We start from the raw sequence: 24,056 nt of genomic DNA on the forward strand, positions 1-24,056 counted from the left end.
TGTAGGGGATTGAGGCAGCTAGGCGACTGGAGTTGATGTGGACCATGTCCAGCCTCAAATTATTTCATGATTATTGAAGTCAGAGCAATTGGGTAGTAGTCATTAAGACACTTAAAGATTGGTTTATGGTTTAGGTTAGTCTAGTCTCTGTGTGTAACTTCATATTGAGCACTTTCAGCATTGGCAGGGCGAAGAATTGGCTTCGTGTCTTGATCATTTGACCTAAAGACATGGCTACATTCCTTAAAAATGTTAAAACTGATGAGGCTTTACCATTTGGGTCCGTACAAGATTGATACTCCTCTAAGCACTGGGATCCAGCTTGCCAACTCAAGGATAGTTGACAAATCACCCCGTAGTTCAGATTCATGTTCAGCTGGCTATACATTACAACTTTTGTTCCCTGAAATCCTTAATTTGAGCCACATACTAACTTAATGAAGCTGAACTCTGGTGAACATGCGTTTCATGTCAGGCGTACAACATAAATGCAGCTGTACAAATGCAAAATAGGCACGCCTAAATAATGAACTCCATTATTCTGTTTTACAGATTCAGAATACAGTCTAGCCTTCAGCTACCTTGTCCCTCCCTGCAAAGCCAATTAGCTAGTACTACTCAAACCTTTGGCAGGTAATTATCCAATTTCCCTTCATAAACCACAATTTTGAATCTGGTCAGTCTCTTTCATCATGCATTCCTGATCATAACTGTTTGCTATGTAGAGTTAGTCCTTCTGCTATCTTTGGATCTTCTGCCAATAACCTTACAACTGTGTCCTATTTCTCAAGTGATAAAGCTTTCCCTTATCTGGGTAGACCTTGTAACAACTTAAAACACTTCTATTACAACTCCTCTACATCTTCACTCTCGAAAAAAAGCAATTACAGATAATGCTTAGTACAAATTTAACATTTATAAATATGAAAAAATTAAGTAACATTTACTTTTGAAGCATTTCATAAAATGTTTTTATTAAGGCAATGGAATGACAAAAGTTAAGAGTAGGATTCATGAAACAAGTAGCATGAATTGCCAAAAGGACCAAACAGGATCAAGAAATATGCGCTTTCTGGAGCGACCACTCTCTCTGCGGCTTCCTTATCCGCTCCACACTCCCCTCCAGCCCCACCACCCAGCACTTTTCCCTGCAACCGAAGCAAGTGCTACACCTGCCCCTATACCTTCCCCCTCACCCCCATCCCAGGCCCTAAGACGACTTTTCACATCAAATGATCACTTACACATCTGTTAAATGTGATATACTGTATCCGCTGTTCCCATTGTGGCCTCCTCTACATCAGAGAAACCAAACGGAGGCTTGGGGACCGCTTTGTGGAACACCTATGTTCAGTTTGTTGCAAACAACTACACCTCCCAGTCGTGAGCCATTTCAACGCACCCCCCTCCCCGGGAGGACACATCCATCCTGGGCCTCCTGCAGTGCCACAATGACGTCAAATGAAAGATGCAGGAACAGCAACTCATTCCGCTTGGGAATCCTGCAGCCCAATGGTATCAATGTGGACTTCTTAAGCTTCAAAATCTCCCCACCCCCAAACATATCCAAAACCAGCCCAGCTAGTCCTCACCTCCCTCACTATTCCTCCCACCTCAAGCCCCACCCCCATTCCCTATCCACCAACCTCATCCCGCCTCCTTGACCTATCTGTCCTCCCTGGACTGACCTATCCCCTCCCTAACACCCCACCTACATTCACCTTCACTGGGTCTAACCCCACCTCTTTGACCTGTCTGTCTCCTCTCACCCTATCTTCTCCTTTATCCATATTCTATCCACCTCCCCCATCTCCCTACTTATTGCAGAATCCCCTTCCCCCTCCCTCATTTCAACAGAAGGGTCTCGACCCAAAACTTTCCTGCTGCTTGGCCTGCTGTGTTCATCCAGCTTCACACTTATCTCAAGAAATAACTGAATTGGTTTATGAAATAAGAAAGAATTGAAGGATGTGGTAAGAGACTGATTTAAACTGTACTTATGATGCGTTTTTGCATGCATACCACAAACCTATATGCATTTTGAAAACAATTTGCTTGGATATGTTGAGCCATTTCTCAAGTGGGACTTAACCAGACCTTTAGGCCAAAGAAGGGGACACTATCACAGCGTAATAAGTACTACCAGAGTAATCTTGCACACCTGTATAAAAGTCAAGCAAAAATGAACCAGCCCCTATGGGTTTCAATACTTGAATTATCTTGAGATCTTGCCTCAAGTGTAACAATGCTCATTTAAAATTTGTAAGAGGCAGGTTCAGAGCTTGCAGGGCAGTGGTAATGTCCCTACCACTGGGCCAAGAGAGACGGGTTCAAAGTTCCACCTGCGCCAAAGGTGTATAAAATTACCTCTGAACAGGTTGTTTAGAAAATACATACATTTTAAAACATGTGGCAAGTTACCAATGGATTTGTTGTTATTTAACTGTCAGCTTCAGTGCTGACTTTTTCTATCCAAAAGGTGGCAGTGCTATAGGGCAAGTGCCAAGAGGAAAAGATCTGTATGAAAACGGTTCAGTCTCCATTATCTTTCAATTTCAACTTACTAATGGAAAATGTTAAAAGATTGATGAAACTGCAAAAATGACAGGGAGGTAGAACAGATAGACTCAAAATTTGAAAACACAATGCACTTCAGAGCTATGTAGCTGTATTGTGAAATAATCTATTATTAACAACTGTAATTTACTAGAAGCATGTAAGCCACAGGAAAGGAAAGCACTTTCCTCAAAATTATAACACAAGGTACACAGACATTGGAATTTCCCCAAAATGAAACATTTGGGTATTTTAAACACCCAATTTAAGCAAAATTAGTGCACACATACCTGGCGATGGCTCTGGCATGGTTATAGCTCTCCAATCTCCCATAGCAAGTAAGCAGCTTGATTAATTGCACAACCAGTTCAGCTGTAACACATACAACTCACTGATTTAAATATGTCAATGTAGGCAACACCTAAAAATAGAAAGTAATGCCTAAAAATTAATCTGATGGCTTTTCAAGATTTGTGTCAGCAACACAATGGCATTATCAAGATCAAACTTTGATTTTAGAACTCATTTATTGATCAATTTTGAGAGGTGGTTAAAAGGATTGTCAAAGCAATTCAACAACCACTGGACCATAGCTTGAGGAGTATGCATCAAGCATTGTGCATCTTTAGACTGTCACACACAAAGATTGTGTGATCTTCATTCTTTAGGTCAAGCTAAAAATCAAGGTTTCTCATTTTTACCAGTTTGATTGGGTTGGGGTGGAGTGGAAAGGAGCAGACTTGTTGAAATATGCCAAGTCCTTGAGGAATTATGAGCACATTAGGTAATGTTAAAGACAGGCTTCCCATCAACATAGTGTTAACACTGTCTCCAGAAAACTCAAAAGTAAACTAATAGAAGAGCTTAAAATCAACAGTTTATATAATTAACCAGGAGCTTTAAGTTTAAAGTGCAGGCAACGTAGAACCCAGCAGGTAGCCGCCCATATTTCAAGCTGCCTGACAGATCTGAAACATTATACTGCATGGCTCTCCTACCCTTGAGCCATTTGAGGTCCTTATGCAGAGCCATTTGACCGATTCAGGGCCTCATCCTACTTCTGCCTTTTGGTGGCAGGAAGCCATTTTGTCATTCCCCTGGGCATCTGAGGGCTTCTCAACCTCAATTCAGTCATCATCCCTTTAAACTACCCCAATCCCCTGAACCTGGTGGTGAAAGCTGTGCCAAAATTGCTGTGGAGCACCTGTTAAAGGTCACAGGTCAGTTCTCCAATAACATTGGGTCAAAGATCAACGGGAGCCGAGAAGCAACACAGCCTGTAGCTTTTCCATATAAAAATATATCTTTTATCACCTTATATACATAAATATAACACCTTTGTTATATCAGAGGATATTATGAAACAAAACTAACTAGAACTATTCTACCATTGCTACAGGGTATTGCTGGGCATTTCAGGCAGTCAACTTTCAGAACAGAGAAAGAATACAAAGCAGCTGAGTTGAAGGGTTGAGTTGTAGGTAGAGGCTGAAAAAGGCTACTGCTTCTTTGTGAGTGGAGGTTGAAGGGTGACCTTATATTAGATTTATAAAAGAAATCATGAGGGGCATGACTGAGGTAAATGCCAAGGTCTTTTTCCCAGGGTAGGGGAATCCAAAACTAGGGGGCAAAAAGATTTAGAAGGGACTGGAGGGGCAACTTTACCCCCTACAGAGGGTGGTGCATTAAATGGAAGCGGTATAAGTGGATACAAATTACAAGATGTACTCATTCAGATGCCTTTCATAAGAATAGGTGATGTTTAGACGGATCTGGGCAAAATGCTGGCAAATGGGGCTAAATCAGTTTGGGATATCTGGTTGGCATGGATGAGTTAGACTAAAGGATCTGTTTCTGTGTTATATAACCCAATGACTATTTGTTTCTCCTCATGGGAGAAACTAGAAACAGGGGACAGGGTTTAAAAATAAGACAAAGAAAGCCAACATATAAAATGGGTAAAACATTAATGAAGGACAGAGACTTGAAATTAAAATAATGGTTGACTGATTTGTACCAAAGTGGGATTTAGATAAAAAAGGACCAACTTACTGTTGTGTCCTGTTTCTAAACAAAAATTCCAAATATAACTGCAGGAATTCTATTAATAGTTTATTCTCCAATTAGGCCTCTACAGAATAAATTGCTAATACACAGCTGCTCAAAAAGAGATAAGAAAGATTGTACTGAACCACAGTTAAAGCAATGAAGGGACACTCAGGAGGCAGATCCAGGATTTGTGACCCAACTATAGCGAAGGAGCAGCAACATCCATTCAATCCAGGATGGTACTCATCTTGGAGGGCTGCTTACAGGATGCTGTTCTATGGACCTGCTATCCTGTTCTTCCAGGTGGTTGAAGCCAACCCAACAACAAACTTAATAAAACTTCAAGAAAACTCCAGAAGTAAGCAGACGGTGAAATGGATTCATTCTATTTGTGAAGATTACTGAAGTTAATTACAAACTAACCCAATTAGTTCATGAATATTCAGCTTCAGATTCCTTCTTGACATTTTATAAATCTCAAATGGAATAATGCTTGCAGCCTGGATGTTCTGCAGTTAAATAGTTGACTTGTTAAAATGTTCATGGAAGAGTGAAATGGAGAGACTTTTGACAGACCTAGATTGTTGCTAGGGACTAGCGCTGATTGCTTCCATTAACACTGCCATTTCAGCATGCTCATTTCTATTAGCTAATTAGTGTATTACAGTAACACTAATTGGTTTTATGGACATTGGCAGGGACAGAGGAGATTTGCTGCTGAAAACAATTATCAAATAAAGAGCTGGAGCCATTGTATTACTACCATCTGCTAAACAAATAAAAGCACCATTTTGATTTTATGGTATCAGAATAAGTAAACAAAAGAAACAGGGCTACTTGAGCTGTGTTGGACACGGTCAAAACTTGCAACACTGGGCTTATTTGAAAACACAAGCTTTTGGAATGTTGGGCCATAACTTGGTGTCACATGAGTTTTGACCTTGTCCAACACCGGCACCTCCTCAGGGCTTGAATTTGGCCAGCAACTGTCAAATAAAGCTTTGTTTAGTCTTAAATAAACTATATTCAGATAAATGCAAACTATCACTCATAATAAAGACAGAACCCAACCCACATGTACACCCCAAAAAGAGTGATCTCCTTTCCATGATAATATGCTGAACAAGGTCACTGATCAAGATTCAAAACTCCAGTTCTGCAGTGACGACAGACTGGGTCATGTTCTGGCACAACATGTTTGCTGCTGTTACATGCCTTCAAGTTAATTAACAGAGGATGGCTGTCTACTTTCGTACCAAAAGTGATTCAGCCTTGCTTGCCTCAGAGAAAGATATGCCATGTCCGCATAGTTTCTTTTCCACTGAAAAAGCCACACAAGCAATCCATACTAAGAAACACCTTCACTGAAGCAGAGGCTCTTGCACACTCCTAAATAGTTTAGTTTGGCCATCAACATCAGGAAGACAGAAGTGATGGTTCAGGATGTTGACAGTATACATCTATCAGAGTGAATGACATGACACTGAAAGTTAGATAGCTTCATGCATGTAGGATCCACCACTGCAGCTGTTCTAGCCAAGCAGAGTAAGAATGTGGAACTACAGCAACCTGACAGATCTAGGTCTAGCTAGTCTTCTGTCTCAAGATCAAAGGCAGTTAGACTCAGTGAAACTACACGAGGAAAGTGGTATTAAGCAAATTAACTGACCTGTGGTTTGACAAGACTCTGGGTGAAGACAGTTTATCCCAAGGCCCAAAGGAACGCAAATACAGTAGAAGCACGAGTGGATTTTCCAAAATTCACAAGATTCAGGAAAAATTCCAAATTTGAAAAGTAGCCAGTAACTCCGCTATTCAAGGACAGATGGGAGACGAAAAGCAGGAAACTGTAGGCCAGAGATAATGGGAACTGCAGATACTGGAGAATCCAAGATAGCAAAAAAAGTGTGAAGCTGGATGAACACAGCAGGTCAAGCAGCATCTCAGGAGCACAAAAGCTGACGTTTCAGGCCTAGACCCCTCTGATGAAGGCGGTGTTCATCTAGCTTCACACTTTGTTAAACTGTAGGCCAGTTGGCTTCAGACACCTTTTGTGGGAAAGGTGTTAGAATTGATCATTAAGGAGCTTATACACGTACTTTTAAAACTTCAGGCAATTAGGAAGAGGGTTGATGAACTATAGCTTCTATCTCCATGAAGGACAAGAGCAGCAGATGCATGGGAACACTACAATTGCAAGTTCCCTTCCAAACCATTGATATAGTTCTAAAATCAAGATGGCAATATTTCTTCACGGTCACGGAGTCAAAATCCTTGCATTCTTTCATTAACAGCAAGAGTGTGCCCCCACATCCAAGACCGTAATGTTTAAGAAGGCAGCTCAACAACCTTTTTCCTAGAACAGTTAGCGACAGGCAATGCATACTGACCAAGTCAGCAATGGCCTCGACAGTGGCTCAGTAGTTGGCACTGCTGCCTCATAGCGCCAGGGACCCAGGTTCAATTCCAGTCTTGGGCAACTGTCTGAGTGGAGTTGGCACATTCTCCTTGTATCTGTGCAGGGTTCCTCCGGGTGCTCTGGTTTCTTCCCACAGTCCAAAGACGTGCAGGTTAGGTGGATTGGCCTTGCAAAAGTGCCTGTAGTGTTCAGGGAGGTGTAGATTAAGTAGATTATAGGGGGATGGGTCTGGGCGGCATGCTCTGAGATTCAGTGTGGACTCGTTGGGCCGAAGGGCCTGTTTCCACATTGTAGGAATTCTATGATTTTAAATGAGGAAAAAAAAAAACTTGCTGATCTTAAAACTCAGATTACACAATGTGTTAAATTTTGTTAACACAGATTATGAAAACTCAAGGTTTTTAACACTAGTTGCCAGATCCAACATGCACTTCTATTCTGCAATGTTTTGTTTTGCAGAACCAGCTCATTGAACCACGTTGGGGGCAGCACGGTGGCTCAGTGGTTAGCACTGCTGTGCTATAGTGTGAGAAACCCATATTCCATTTCACCCTCAGACATCTGTCTGTGTGGAATTTGCACCATTCTCCCCACATCTGCGTGGTTTCCTCTGGGGCTATAGTTTCCTCGCAGTCCAAAGATGTGCGGTCTAGGTGGATTGGCCATGCTAAATTACTCAGTGTATATTACGTGGGTTATAGAGATAGGGTGGGTGGGAAGTTCCAAAGCGTCAGTGTGGCCTTGACTTGTTGGGCCAAAGGGCCTGTTTTCACACTGTAGGTATTCTATGAGAAGCCTATGAAGTCCACATGACATTAGTAAGGACTGTTGCAGCAAGTGTGCTCAGAAACCCTAGAGAACATTCTACTAGACTATCTGGTATGATTAAGCAAATGTCACTTCAGAGTAGGCCTGCAGTCATCTGGTTTCTCCTTCCTCAAACTGCTGAGTGCTCGTACAATTTTCCCCATGTTTAGAAGAGGTAGAATCCAGAAGCTCAAAAACTTCTTAAGAACATCCACAAGTGACTTTCACGTTTTAACCATTTTAAGATCATTACATTTTGTATTAACATTAAATTTGTTAATTTCCCTTTATTTAGACCTTTGTCCTGCTGGCATGTCCTTTCGCAGCTAAATAATGTTTTATGGGTTTTCATATATGCCACTTTAAATTAAAATCAATGAGTGTGTTTTCCAGGCCTATCCTTTCCAGGAGATAGGGACTGGCTAGACCAATGTCCATCCCTAACTACCCAAGAAAGTGGTTGCATACAACCATGCAGTCTGAGAGGCTTATCAATCCCCACTGTTAAGTTCCACAATCTCTCACTCAACACAAAACGGCTACAACTCTGCTTCAAACTTTTATATTCAAATTTTTCTTCATGTAGCCTTTGAGGCCATCGCTTTCCTTGTAATCGTTGTGCTTTTTTTTAAAAAATAGCACCGCACGTCTGTTGGATTAACATTTGCCCTTGCATACATGCAATAAATTTCTGTCTACATCGTTTTTAACCTATTGTGCAGTTAAGCAACCAAGTGGGAATACAGGAGTTTAAGATTCAGTTCCAAAGAGATTGTACTGTTTATCATGTACACTAAACAACCAGAACGCGAAGGGAGAAGTTTAATTAGCACATGGCACAAAAATTGGTGGGCGTGTTGTTGATAGGGAGAAGACAGTCTCAGGCCACTGTGATACTGATCAGCTCATCAACTGGGCAGAGCAACAGCGGATGGAATTTAATTCTAATAACTGCAAGGCAACGCAATTTGGAAGGTCTAATAAGTGAATGATTACACACCAAATGGTAGGTCCTTGGGGAGTACGAGGGACAAAAAGGACATTCATATACCAGTCCATAGAGCCCAGAAGGTATCAGCACAGGTAGGTAGGGTGGTGGAGGCAGGCATATGGGATGTTTGACTTCATTAACTGGGGTGTAGAATATTGATGCAACAAAGTCTTGCTACAACCCCATTGGTTAGGCCACACTATGAAAACGACACGATTGCACTAGACAGCATGCAGAGAAGATTCACCAGGAGACTGCCAGGGATGAAAATTCTCAGTTATGAGGGCAACTAGATAGGCCAGGTTTGCTTTTCTTGTAAGAGAGGAGGCTGAGGGGAACCTGAAAAAGTGCAATACATGATAATGAGGGGGCACAAACCGATCAGGAGAATCTTTTTCCCATGGCAGACATATCTAAGAACAGAGGGCCTCTGTTTAAGGTGACAAGTAATTTCACCTAGATGGTGGTAGAAATAAAGAATGTACTGCCTGAGGGGATGATGGAGGCAGATATCTTTGCAAGATTCAAGAAACATGCAGGTGAGTACTTAAAATGCAAGAGCACAGGAGGCTATGGACCAAGTGTAAAATGATGTTAGAGTAGTTTGGTTTTGTTGGTTAGCATAAACATGCTGGGCCAAAGGGCATACTTCGATGCTGGATAACCAGGAATACTTCTAGTTCATTGATAGCTTTTTCTAAAAAAAAAGCAGAAAAATATATAAAAAAGGTGAGAAAGGCAAGAGAGTGTACACTGGCTGCCAGGAAGTGAGGCTGGAGAAGTAATAATGGGAAAGAAGAAGAAGAAAACTTTTAGTTCTCTCAGGACAATGACTGTTAAAGGAATTCAGGGATTTACATATACATTAAAATCTGTTAAAATCTTTTATCTGAAGAAAGATTTAACAGCATCTCAGGTTGTTTAATACACCCTCAGAAGTGCGACCCTTTGATCTTTTACTTGTAAATTCTGTGTCTGACACTAACATCTGGAGGAGGAGTGGGGCTCCGAAAGCTGGTGTTGTCAAATAAGCCTGTTGTCTCTCAACACGCAGGTTATAGACCTTCTGACCGTGTTCACCCCAGTCCAACACAGACACTTCCACATCAGGGGCAGGATACATTCATGGACAGAGGATTAGCTGAAGCAAGAAGGCAGAGACAGGGTATTAGGACGGGGTCCTTTCAAGGATGGCAGCTGGTCACTAGTGGAATGCCACAAAGGTCAGTGTTGGGATCACAACTATTCACAATATCCATTAATGAACAAAGAATATTACAGGGCAGGAACAGGCCCTTCAGCCCTCCAAGCCTGCACTGATGCAGATCCTGTATCTAAACGTGTCACCTGTTTTCCAAGGATCTGTATCCCAGCTCCCTGCCCATTCACGTATCTGTTTAAGTACATCTTAAATGATGCTATCGTGCCCGCCTCTACCACCTCCACTGACATGTTTCAGGCACCCACCACCCGCTGCGTAAAGAACTTTCCACGCATTTCTCCCTTAAAAACTTTTTTCCCACTCATCTTGAAAACATGACCGAGTAACTAAGTCACCGACTCTGGGAAGAAGTTTCTTGCTATCTACACTGTCTATACCTCTCATGATTCCGTAGGCCTCAAATCAGGTCCGCCCTCAACCTTCAATCATTCTAATATAAATAATCCTAACCTACTCAACCTCTCTTCATTGCCAGTACCCTCCATACCAGGAACATCCTGGTGAAGCTCCTCCACACCCTCTCCAAAGCATCCACAACCTTTTAGTAATGCGACGACCAGAAGTATACGCAGTATTCCAAATGTGGTCAAACCAAAGTCCTATACAGGTGTAACATGTCCTGCACATGTCTTGTACTCAATACTCTGTCCGATGACCAATCTGGAGGAAACTGAGGGCACTGATGCTAAGTTTGCAGATGACACCAAAATAGGTGGGCAGATAAGTAGAATGAGGAAGCAGTGAGACTGCAAAAGAACGTGGACAAGCTAGGACAGCATGCAATGAAGTAACAGATGAAATACAAAAATGTGTGAAGTGTGAGGTTATGCAGTTTGGTAGGAGGAATGGAGGCAGAGAGAGAGACTATTTTTGAACAATGGGGAAAAGTTCAGAAATCTGAGACACAAAGTGGGGGGGGGCGGTGTCTTACAAGTCCTAGTTCAGGATTTTCTTAAATGTTAATGTGCAGTGCAGTTGGCAGTTAGGAAGTTAAGTGCAATGTCAGCATTCATTTCAATGGAGTTAGAATACAAAAAAGTAGATGCGGAGACTGTACAAGGCTCTGGTCAGATCACATTTGGAATACTGTCAACAGTTTTGAGCCCTGTATCTGAGGATACATACGCTGGTCTTGGAAGGGAACCCAAGAAAGTTTATGATCCTGGGGAAGAAAGGCTTGTCACGTGAGCAATGGTTGAGGACCCGGAGTCTGTACTTTGAGTTGAGGAGGAGGACAAGGATCTCAGGTGAAACTTAGTGAATGCTAAGAGGCCTGGATAGAGTACACAGGTAGATGATGATTCCATTAGTACTTGAGACCAGGACAAGAGGGCACAGCCTTCAGAAAGGAAACCCTATGGACAGATGAGGAGGAATTTCTTCAGCTATAGGGTGATGAATCTGCAAAACTCATTGGCCTCTGCCACAAAAGCGTGGTGGTCATTGAGCATACTTAAGAGATAGAGATACATAGATTCTTGATTACCAATGAAATTAAGGGTTATGGGGAGAAGGCAGGAGAATGGGAATCAAAATTTAAAAAAGTCAGCTGTAGCCAAATGGTGGGGCAAACTTGGTGGGCCGAATGGCCTAATTCTGCACCTGAATTTTATGGTCTATTACACATTAAAGTTTAATTTCATCAATACCATTATCCTTCTCAGAATGATAATCAAATTGGATTTTTTTGAAAAGCAGTGATACACGCACTGCAATAATCCAGTTCCACAGTTCCAACGTTCCAACTCACATTCAAACTATTCCCAAAGTGACTAAGCAACCTTAAAAAAAGTGAGCAAGGAAGAGAATGACACTGTGTAGAATTCCTCTCCAGTCTGGTTTCACTGTAGGCAGCTACACTGCTAAAACTACATGCTACTCAATTATCTTTTTGAACATGAAGTTCCAATATAAATGCTTAAAAATCTGCTTACAGCATCTAAGCCTTTCATTTGGTAATCCTCCACACAGATGGCCAGTCTGTTAATACAAGAACAAAACTGCCTGCAATCAGCGGGAGCGGCCTCAAACTTTTAAAATACACAGATCAAAGTGCAAACACACAAGCACTTTATTCATTCCGTTTCAAACAGAATGGCTATACAAGTCATTTTCTAGAGTATATCGCTAAGGCAGGGATTAAAGTTGTATTTTAAGAATTCTGTGTGTGAACTATATTTTAAATCAATGCCCTATGACCTACATTGATAATGCCCCAAGAAATCATACGAAGACAATGAGAAGATTAATATTTAATTTTCTTTTAGTTTTCATTTACCCATTAAGTGTATACTACAGTGCATCCATTCTGTTAAATCAAGTTTGCATGAATAAATCTTCAGATTAAGCTTTACATGCAAGACAGACCATACTTGTAGGCTCTTTGCAAAAGAATTCTACATTTTATCACTCTACATAATTCATTGCTTATCTTAACTCCTAATTCCCAAATCTGAGTGAAGATGCTCAGAAGAGGAGATGTAGAGTTCATTTGGTTTCAACATACAATATAATTTTAAGCCAATAGCAAATTGCACTTATTCAAAATGCAACTGGTTGCAAAGGTCCATTCTGTTTAGTTACACAAACTGCAAGATCAAAAAAAGTCAGTTCATTTTTACATATGACATGTAAGTCATGAGATGCTGTTCTTGTGGAACAGGATTTTGACCTTCATCTGAAGGTCATAGGGTACTAGATAGTAGCAATCCCAGCCCTTCTATGTACTACAGAGACTGGGACAACCTACAGGAGGTACCTTAGTTTAAGAGAGGTAACACCAGCAGTGCCTTTCAAGAAAGGCAGTCCAACAACTGGGCCCCCTCTCAAGCCAACAATTTTAGCATCAAGTCCTCATGACTCAAAACAGTTAAAAAAAATGCGCAGACACCATTTTATTTCTTAATATCAGGCTCTTAAAACAATTCCTCTAATTGGAATGCAATCTCAGGAGACTCCCGGCAGACACTTTACAAATGCCTTGAAAGCAACCCTGAAGAGCTCAGGTGTAGCAACTAATTCATAAGTAACACTGGCCTGTGACCAACTAAAACAAAGGTGGCTTATTTGGTAAGGTACGAAATTCTTCAAGACATTTCACGTACAGGGCACAGTCAAGACACAAACCTCCAAACTACTAACATATCAAACCCTTCAAGCACCAGCTGCCCTACAGTGCAGAGTGTGCAAACTACACATTGTTGATTTTTGAGACAGCTGATGCATCCAATCTAGAGTAGAAGCAAGTTATTTTAAACCTAGAAGATGCCCAAGGAGAAGGTTCTCTCTCAAACTACAAGTTGCATTGCAAGCACTGATATAGGGCTTTTAACATAATACCAAGTCACTAACAGAGGTGCTACAAAACAAAAATGACATCAATTTGCACACTGAGGTATTACGGCAAATGACCAAAACCTTTGTTAAAGAGATTTGCTTTACGGAATATCATGGAGGGAAAGCAAGGTAGCAGGTGGAGAGATGCAATGAGGGAATTTCAGCCTTGGCTGAGGGCAGAAAGCTATGTGAATCCATAAGGGTTAAAAATCAGGATGCTCAAGTGGAAGGCATTGGAGGAATATGGATATAGTGGACGGTTGGTCAGCTGAAACATATTACATACACCGGGAAATACAAAAATAGCTAATAAAAAAGTAGGCACGAGCGGGTCATTTTCCAGTTTGAAATCCTCAATTAGTAGAATGCTACGTGGATCAGTGCTAAGATTTAAACATACAGTTTATAATCCACGATATAAAACCAAAGAAGTGCAAATGTTGGAAATATGCTTGAAAATGCAGACAGTGCTGCAGAAATTCAGCAGTTCTGGCAACATCTGTTTAAAATAAAAGACAGAAGCAGAGATAACACTTGAGTCTATGATCCTTCATTCCAAAATCTATGACGTGGTTGAAAAGATCAAAAAAAAGTGCATTATCTTGTTGATGGTGCCAAATAACAGAAGATGTCAAGAGAAAGGGGACAGTCTGTCAAAGGGATATAAACAGATTAAGTGAGGAGAAAAACATTCATATGATCTTTTGACCTCACTGCCCATAAATTCTGTGCCTGTGATTTTCTTCACTTCACCTGACAAAAGAGCAGTGCTTCAAAAGCTTATGATTTCAAATAAGCCTGTTGGACAGTAACAAGGTGTCATGATGGCTGAACTTTAATGTAATGTGAGAAGTGGGAACTGGTCCATTTTGACAGGAAAAAAAGTGAATAAACTGCTTAAAAGCAGGGCAACTATATAACTGGAGGTACAGGAATTTCTTGGTGCATTGGTTTGTGAACCTTAGTCTGTTTGCAGGTACAGTGAGTGATGAGGAAGGCAAGTGTAGTGTTGGTATTTAGTGGAAGGGAAACCAATTGCAAAAGTAGAGATCTTCTTACAGCTTGCTGTGATTACATGGAATGTGGTGAATCGTTTTGGTCTTTTTGGAAAACAGACTGCATTTGAAGCAGTTCAGAGAAAGTACTCAAGATTCATTCCTTGGAATGAAGGTTTTGTTTTTACAGCAGAGTTAAGCAAGTTGGTCCTTTAACCAGTGGAGTTTAAAAGAGAGGAGATTATTTGATTGGAATAGTCAAGATCTCGAACAAACTTAAAAAGGGTAGATCAAAGAGAGGTCAATTCCCAGAGATAACAAGGTGCAGAGCTGGATGAACACAGCAGGCCAAGCAGCAGAGGAACAGGAAGGCTTGACGTTTTGGGCCTAGACCCTTCTTCAGAAAATTCAGTCACTTCCCAGAGATCTCTTTTAAAAGACAGAAGTGAGGGGAACGGATAATTGTCATTAGTTTGTGGAACTTAGTTTCCGAGAAAACAGTGGAAGCTGGGTCGTTGAATTTATTCAAGGCCAAATTAGATAGATTTTTAGCAGATGAAGGAATCAAAAAAGGATATTAGGAGACAATAGGGCAGGTAAACAGGAATGCAAGTTAACATCACAATCAGACTGATTATAACCTTATTGAATGGCAGAGCTGGCTTGAGGCACCAAATGGCCGACTCCTGCTTTTTAAGTTCCATGACCCAATGTACTGGAAACAGAATCTTACACTTTTTGACTACTTTGGTTGTGCTAGCTTTGAGTGGAACATAGAAAAGTAGAGCACAGTACTGGCCCTTCGGCCCACGATGTTGTGCCGTGGAATAATCCTAATCAATCAAAAAATAAAATAACCTAACCTACATTCGCCTCAATTCACTGCTGTCCATGTGCATGTCCAGTAGTCGCTTAAATGTCACTAATGACTCTGCTTCCACGACTACCACTGGTAAACTATTCCATGTACTCAACTCTCCGGGTAAAGAACGTCCCTCTGACATCTCCTCTATACCTTCCTCCTAACACCTTAAAACAATGACCCCCTCGTGGCAGTCAATCCTGCCCTGGGGAAAGTCTCTGGCTATCAACTCTATCAATGCCTCTCATTACCTTGTACACCTCGATCAGGTCACCTCTCTTCCACCTTCTCTCCAGAGAGAAGAGTCCGAGCTCAGTCAACCTCTCCTCGTAAGGCAAGCCCTCCAGTCCAGGCAGCATCCTGGTAAACCTCCTTTGCACCCTCTCCAAAGCCTCCACATCTTTCCTATAATAGGGTGACCAGAACTGGACACAATATTCCAAGTGTGGTCTCACCAGGGTTTTGTAGAGCTGCAGCATAACCTCGTGGCTCTCAAACTCAATCCCCCTGTTAATGAAAGCCAAAACACCATATGCTTTCTTAACAATCTTATCCACTTGGGTGGCAACTCTGAGGCAGCTATGCACTTAACACCAAGATCCCGCTGTTCCTCCACACTGCCAAGAATCCTGCCTTTAATCTTATATTCAGCATTTAAGTTCGACCTTACAAAATGCATCACTTTGCATTTATCCAGGTTGAACTCCATCTGCCATTTCTCAGCCCAGTTCTGCATACTGTCAATGTCTCGCTGAAACCTGGTACAAACCACTGGTTCCCTTTAGCTCCTTTCCCACAGCCTGGGTATTCTTGCGCAAATCACTTTTCAAAGTCACATCATTTTAAAAGAAGCATTTTAAATGAGGAGCCTTTTGTCAAACAAAGTGGAAAATAAAGCAGAAAAGTTGCGATGACACTCATGCCATACTAAAATTGGATGAAAAGGAACATCTTTATCCCTTATGACAAAATACTTGCAGGGAACTAGAAATACAAAATAAACAACAACAGGTCCTTCAATCCAAAGACAACAGTTTCTTTAAAAAAAACACACACCTACTCTGAAACCAAAATTATACTTAAAAACAAAATGGAAATTGAATATCTGTTACATACCTCAAGAGTCTCATGCAGTCAAGATGTCGTTTACAAAGTAAGTAATTTGCCCGCAAATTAAAAATGTTTCAAATGATTTTTTAGTAGTGGCAATTTTCTGTTTGAAAATTATTTTTAAAAACACTCACTCGAGGCCGTAATTTAATTTATAATAATAGCTGTGTATTTACAAAGAATGTCCAGATAGGAAGCCTATTACAAGCTGTCGAAATCACTGTGCTCACACCACCCACCAAAATGAAACTGGGAGGCATCTGTTTCACAACTCAGGTGCTGCTTTCAAATACAAGCACTAAAAAAAATGAGAACATAAACTTCACAACATTCAAATGGAAGGAACACTAAACTACAGCTCATGACTGCAGCTCTCGTTGAACTGCAAAACAGACAGTGACATATCTCAAAAACAGCATTCCACAGAATCAAGTAGTCAGTGCATTTCAAATAGCATTGACATTTATACAAGTTACTTAATCACCACAACACTCAAATACACTCCATTGACCTACAGACAAAATCCAAAATGCTGGAGTTGGATGCCAAGGAAACATTAAAGATCCATGTATGGTAGTAAAGTGGTCATAATACTGGACCAGTAGCCCGGAGAATGGATTTAGACACTAAAAACTTTCAATTTAGTTCGATTAAATCTGGAAAGCAAATGCTTCACCTGATTTAAATAAAGTTAATATCATTTGTTTATGCTAATACTTACAATCGGATTATTTTACAAATTCCCCAATCTCAATCTAGATTAAATGTTTGCCTTTTGTATTGGTTTTAAAGGGAGAATTCAACTGAGACAATTCAGCATGGGCAGTCATTGCAATGCCTACTGGTTTGGAATAGTTCCCTCTCACTATTCTTTCATAATTCAGTCTTCATCTTACTACACAGCCATCGTCATTTAAGTATTTTACCAATGGTAAATACAGAATAGGTAGTTACCACTTGCTCACCTCAGATTCCAACAACCATGGCACGTTTTTTGCCCTCTTCTACAAAAAGGAAGTCATGCCAAGTGGGGGAAAAACAAGGGCAGGAATAGGCCATTAAGATCACGGCCAATCTGGTTGTGGTCTCACCTCCATTTTTCAGTCTGTATCATGCTACCTTAATCTCCCTGTTCAATCAAAAAAGTCTAACTCAGCCTTGAATAAGTTGAAGGTCCAACTGCCACTACTTCCTGGAAAAGAGAATTCTTTGAGTGCTGGCAAGACAGAATTATACTTATTTGCCTTAAAAAGTATTAAAAATGAAGTGTCTCAATGCCTCCCAGATTCGTCACCACCTGTGGAATATGGATACCATAACCAGACCTACATTCATGTAGTCACTGTTTCAACTGTCGAAACTTTGGCTTTTCAATAAAAACACTGCTAGGCTTCTGCAGTCTCCTGGACACTATTCCACAATTCAGCACAAGTACACATCCAATTCTGCTGTCATCAAAACTTGATCCAAAATGTCCTTAGTGATGCCCTTAAATTTTAAAGAAAAAAGAAGTTCTGCATCTATTCACTAAATTAGCATACTTGGATACTAACCAAAAAGACCTTCCAGCATAAACTGCCCACTGGCACTTTTAGATCTGTCTTTGGAGTTTACTGATTTTACATTTTAACATTTCTGTATTGTATTCTGTTGAGACCCAGTTGATTGCTCAGGAATCATTATTTCAAATCCTACCACAGTAGTTATTGGAAATTAAACACTTCACAGATCTGGAATTAAAAGTTAGTTCATTAATATGCTTCAGGTAAGGAAATCTGTCAACTTTACCTAATCACCCTCTAAAATGACCCAGTAAGTCACTTCATTTAAAAGGGGTAATTTAAGAAGTGATAGTTAATCCAAAGACCTAGTTAGTGATCTGTGGAACCAGGTTTGAATCCCACCAGGCAGATGGTGTTTTTCAGAATTTAAATTTAAAAAAAACACTAGAATTACAAGTCTAAATGACGATATGGTTCACTAATGTACTTTAGGGAAGGAAAAGTGGTATCCTTACTTGGATAAGTCTACATGTAACTCCAGAACCACAGCAATGTGGCTGACTCTTAACTGCCCGAATGGCAATTAGGGAAGGGCAATAAATGCTGGTGTGGCCAACGATACCTCATCCACAATGAATAAAAATACCGACACTATTCAGCAAGTTAATCATTTCACCACCCACTCAGGTAAACCCATCCTTTCTAGAGAAAAGAGCTGCTTTTAGAAATGCAAAGTCTGTGAATGGACTAGTCTGACCTCTTTCTTGAAAGCACATTACTTCTTTCGGATATGAAAGAGGACAGTTCTTCCGCATTGTTGTTACGCCTGACAGGAGGGCATTGTTAATCAATGCCTCGCGCAACCACAAGATGGCCCCCTTGGAAAAAAGTGAAAAATCCAGTTGAATTACTAACGTTAGTTAATTTGTTTTACTTTTACTGTACCTAGGACTAAAAACCATTTCCCACCAGGTTTTATTAATAGACACAAGACATCAAGAACAAACATAGTCTTTAACAACTGACAAAACCACTATGCTGGAAACTTAAAGTGCATTCCATTTAAATCCAAATAACACATGTTTAGTGATTGGACATATTGCTCTACAGAGATATGGTGGGTGGGGGGAGAAGAAGCAAAAAAGTCTAGAAAGATGTCACATATGAAATGCCGATGTCCTAACCACATAAAAAAGGTTAGGCCGATATTGTACAAAATGCGGAGGAATGGGATTGTGGGAGATATAGCAGTTTGGATCGGAAATTGGCTTGCTGAAAGAAGACAGAGGGTGGTAGTTGATGGGAAATGTTCATCCTGGAGACCAGTTACTAGTGGTGTACCGCAAGGGTCGGTGTTGGGTCCACTGCTGTTTGTCATTTTTATAAATGCCCTGGATGAGGGCATAGAAGGATGGGTTAGTAAATTTGCAGATGACACTAAGGTCGGTGGAGTTGTGGATAGTGACAAAGGATGCTGTAGGTTGCAGAGAGACATAGATAAGCTGCAGAGCTGGGCTGAGAGGTGGCAAATGGAGTTTAATGCAAACAAGTGTGAGGTGATGCACTTTGGTAGGAGTAACCCGAAGGCACAGTACAGGGCTAATGGTAAGATTCTTAGTAGTGTAGATGAGCAGAGAGATCTCGGTGTCCATGTACACAGATCCTTGAAAGTTGCCACCCAGGTTGACAGGGCTGTTAAGAAGGCATACAGTGTTTTAGCTTTTATTAATAGAGGAATCGAGTTCTGGAACCAAGAGGTTATGCTGCAGCTGTACAAAACTCTGGTGCAGCCGCACTTGGAGTATTGCGTACAGTTCTGGTCACCACATCATAAGAAGGATGTGGAAGCTTTGGAAAGGGTGCAGAGGAGATTTACTAGGATGTTGTCTGGTATGGAGGGAAGCTCTTACGAGGAAAGGCTGAGGGACTTGAGGCTGTTTTCATTAGAGAGAAGAAGGTTGAAAGGTGACTTAATTGAAACATAAAATAATCAGAGGGTCAGATAGGGACAGCCTTTTTCATAGGATAGTGATGGTGAGCACGAGGGGGCATAGCTTTAAATTGAGGGGCGAAAGATATAGGACAGATGTCAGATGTAGTTTCTTTACTCAGTAGTAAGGGAATGGAACACTTTGCCTGCAACGGTCGTAGATTCGCCAACTTTAGGTACATTTAAGTCATCATTGGATAATCATATGGACGTACTTGTAATAGTGTAGGTTAGATGGGCTTCAGATCGGTATGACAGGTCGGCACAACATCAAGGGCCGAAGGGCCTGTACTGTGCTGTTATGTTCTATGTTGTTTCCATCCACAGGATCAGGTTGCAGCAGGGTGACAGAAGATTCCCAGTTCAGGTACATGGTCAGCTAGACTCAAATCTTTCACTGAGTTAGCAACTTGATTTTCAGTGACTTTGAGCTTATCAAGCAACACTAGCTTTCAACAGATCAAAATAAAAACAAGTGATTCTACAACAGAATGAATATAACTGTTACAACAGATCACTCTCTGGGCAGAGTTCAAAATCAGTACCTTTCCCTACAATCTTCTGATCCAGCAAGAGGTCACTCCAATTTACATTTAACATCTTATTTGCTGGTCTAGGAGATAAGCACTCTTGGCTGAAAATCATATCGCTTTACCCAAAGTGTTAATGTCATGAGCCAGGCCTCAAAACCACAGCAGTTTTAATTTATATAGTTTTTCCAACAACACCTCCCCCCACCACTCCAATAGAGCAAAATAGCTGAGCTGTTTCACAATTGTACTATCCAAAGATTCCCTCAACAACACATCATCCTGACTTGGAATTGTATCACTACTACTTCATCGCTGGATGATGATTCAGGAATGCCCCAACAACACTCGACCCAGGACACAGGACAGAAGGAGATATTAGGGCCCATGGCTGCAAAAGAGCCAACTATGCTAAGGTCAGGGACATCAGTCCTTGGCCAAATAGATGACAGCAGCAGTTCAAGACAGTGACTCACCACCACTGTCAAATGATGGGCCTCCCATACCACATCCCATGAATAAATATAACAAAATTGACCCAAAAGAAAACTAGCGCTGGTTAGAAAGCATACTTTAAACAAACATGTTCATACTGTAACACTAGTGGAAATAAAGCGGGAGGGTGTGGTTCAACCTAACGCAGTTCAATAACAACTGAATTAACTAAATGTTATCTACTGGTTCCTCAAGCAATTAACACAGAATGTGGATTCTGATATCAGAACAAAACTGCTAATTTATATCCCAGTCATCAAATTCAAGCATTTGGTATATTGTTCTTTTGCTAGGTCAATATGGAGAGAAAACACCAAGATAAAAACACAAAGAAACAGTTTTATTGTTGGTTGCTCACTTAACACTGGTGCCTACAATATTTCGACATTGAATCAGACATACTTGGTGCTCTCTTTATCTAGCGAGTTGAGAAGATTTGTAGCTCAGGTTGAGTTTCTGGATGTGAGTTTGCTCGCTGAGCTGGAAGGTTCGTTTTCAGACATTGCGTCACCATTCTAGGTAACATCAGTGAGCTTCAGATGAAGCGCTGGTGTTAAGTCCTGCTTTCTATTTATCTGTTTAGGTTTCCTTGGGTTGGTGATGTCATTTCCTGTTCTTTTTTCTCAGGGGATGGTAGATTGGCTCCAAATCAATGTGTTTGTTGATGGAGTTCCGGTTGGAATGTCATGCTTCTAGGAATTCTCGTGCATGTCTCTGTTTGGCTTTTCCTAGGATGGATGTGTTGTCCCAACCAAAGTGGTGTCCTTCCTCATCTGTATGTAAGGATACTAGTGATAGTGGGCCATGTCTTTTTGTGGCTAGTTGATGTTCATGTATCCTGGTGGCTAGCTTTCTGCCAGTTTGTCCAATGTAGTGTTTGTCACAGTTCTTGCAAGGTATTTTGTAGATGATGTTTGTTTTGCTTGTTGTCTGTACAGGGTCTTTTAAGTTCATTAGCTGCTGTTTTAGTGTGTTAGTGGGTTTGTGGGCTACCCTGATGCCAAGAGGTCCGAGTAGTCTGGCAGTCATTTCCGAAATGTCTTTGATGTAGGGGACAGTGGTTATGGTTTCTGGGCCCGTTTTGTCGTCTGTTTAGGTTTGTTGCTGAGAAATCAGCGGACTGTGTTCATTGGGATCCAAAGTGAACTATTAACATTATAACCATTTCCACATTCATCCTGCAGAGAGGGAGGCAATAGCCTAGTAGTATTATCGGTGGACTGTTAATCCGGAGACCCAGCTAACGTTCTGAGGACCTGGGTTCAACTCCTGCCATAGCAGCTGGTAGAATTTGAATTCAATAAGCATCTGGAATTAAGAATCTAATGATGACTGTGAATCCATTGCCAATTGTCAGGGGGAAACCCCACCTGGTTCACTTACATCCTTTAGGAAAGGAAACTGTCATCCTTACTTTGTCTGGCCTACATGTGACTCCAGGCCCACAGCAATATGGTTGACTCCAAACTGCTCTCTGGGCAATTAGGGATGGGCAATAAATGCTGCCTAGCGAATGAATAAAGCAAAAGCTATGTGAAGTTTTCAAATACTTATTAAAACAAAATACAACTCAATTCCTTTACTGTTAGAAGCAAAAATTACTCAAACACCTCAAATGTGTCCAAGAAAAGCTACAATAAATCCTACCACAGAACTCTCAGGCTACAACAATTACTACCATTAGACAAGTGTACAACTCTTGCTACACACAATACATGATTTCATGTATTAATCTCAGTACAAGGTAATAATGTTCTATGTAGGAGACAAGACAAGACTGCAGAAAATCCTTGGGTTCCTTGCCAGCCAAAAAAAAAGCCCTAACTTGCAACAGATATTATGATTTGTTCCATTGTATTGCAGCTGCGTACCCCCACGCGACACTCCCCCTACGCTACTTGGTAATTTATTGCTGTAGAGCCAAAAGATGGAAATTCAAAACATATCAAGGTGAGGAACAGAAACTGAAAAAAGTCAAGGGTAATTTATTTTAAAAGTGGAATTAAAACAAAGAAAAATGAAACTCATTTTTCCCTCCTTTAAGAAAGTGACTGGAACTTGCTCAAGTGCATTAAAACACAATGACTCAATCGCAGAAGATAAAGTGAACTTACTTGTTTACCGGAGATAAAATACCAATAGTGACATCAAGTGCATGATTCACTAGTCTGAAGTGAAACCAAGCAGCAACTATCCAACGAATGGCTCATTATCTAGTGTCTCTGACTACTTCAGAAGTTTAAAAATACAAGCTAATGGCTTTTTTTTCAGCTGTACCGAGGCTAAAAAAAATCACAACAGTCACACAACTCACTGTTGGAACTACGAATTATGACAAATGTCTTTGGGCATACATTGTAGACAAGTACAAGCATTTTGTGAATAATCTCTTAAAAATAGTGCAAAAATATTAAAACAAAAACAAAGTTCAAATGAGAGCAGTCAATGGATATTCAGGAGCCTCGTGGATAGCTTGATTTCCCTAGCACGAGCATAATAAAACAGAAGGCCCCTCAAGCCTTCCCTGTATTCAATTGGAACATGGCTGATCTGACATTCTTCACATCCACTTTCCTGCCTTTTCCCCATAACCCTGGATTTCCACAACATTATGTACATTTAAGACCAACTTAAATATACACATGAACTCTGCCCCAACAATTCTGTGACAATGAGTATCAAATCCTTAATTCTCAAAAGAAATTCCTCCTCCAGTCAGTCAGTCTCATATTGGTGACCATTTGAGAGACTGCGCCATCTGGTCCTAGACTCTCCCAAGGAGGTAAACATTCGCTCAGCATTATCTTGTCAAGCCCTGTAAGAATCTTGTAGGCTTCAATGAGATCAACTCTCATTCTTATTTACTCCAGTGAGTAGAGTCCCAATGCTTTTAGCCTTTGCTCATAAAACAGACAGACAATCTCTCCATGCCATGGATCATCCTGGAGAACCTTCTTTGAACTGTCTCCAAACAAAATATATCTTCCCTTGGAATAGAGGGTCCAAACTTCTCAGTACTCTAGATGTGGTCTCACTCGCGCAGTTGCAATCAGGCTTCCTTACTCTTACTAATCATACCTCAACTGCCCTCTCCATTCCTTTGCTTCCAAGGCCCAGTTATATTCTGCATGTTCTTATGCCTCTAGTAGGCAGCTCCCAACTTCCTACTGATTTTAAAGTTTCTCATCTATA

The 24,056-nt window shown here is 40.9% G+C and overlaps 1 protein-coding gene across 11 annotated transcripts in view; it reads right to left on the bottom strand.

Annotated features, from left to right (window-relative positions):
• Positions 1-24,056, bottom strand: part of ssx2ipa (synovial sarcoma, X breakpoint 2 interacting protein a) — a 67,111-nt gene that overhangs the window by 37,093 nt on the left and 5,962 nt on the right. For 4 of the 11 annotated variants that reach the window (XM_048539670.2, XM_059648170.1, XM_048539669.2 and 1 more), the window contains exon 2: positions 2,847-2,928. The exons of 3 other annotated variants lie outside the window; for them this stretch is intronic. In XM_048539670.2, coding sequence (XP_048395627.1) covers positions 2,847-2,889 — 43 coding nt within the window. In that variant the 5' untranslated portion in view covers positions 2,890-2,928. Of the gene's footprint in view, positions 1-2,846; positions 2,978-24,056 lie in introns of all 11 variants that reach the window. 4 more of the 11 variants (XM_048539667.2, XM_048539666.2, XM_048539671.2 and 1 more) reach the window with 1 other exon arrangement.

This window comes from Stegostoma tigrinum, chromosome 8, assembly GCF_030684315.1.
Source record: "Stegostoma tigrinum isolate sSteTig4 chromosome 8, sSteTig4.hap1, whole genome shotgun sequence".
In the NCBI taxonomy this organism is placed as follows: Eukaryota; Metazoa; Chordata; class Chondrichthyes; order Orectolobiformes; family Stegostomatidae; genus Stegostoma; species Stegostoma tigrinum.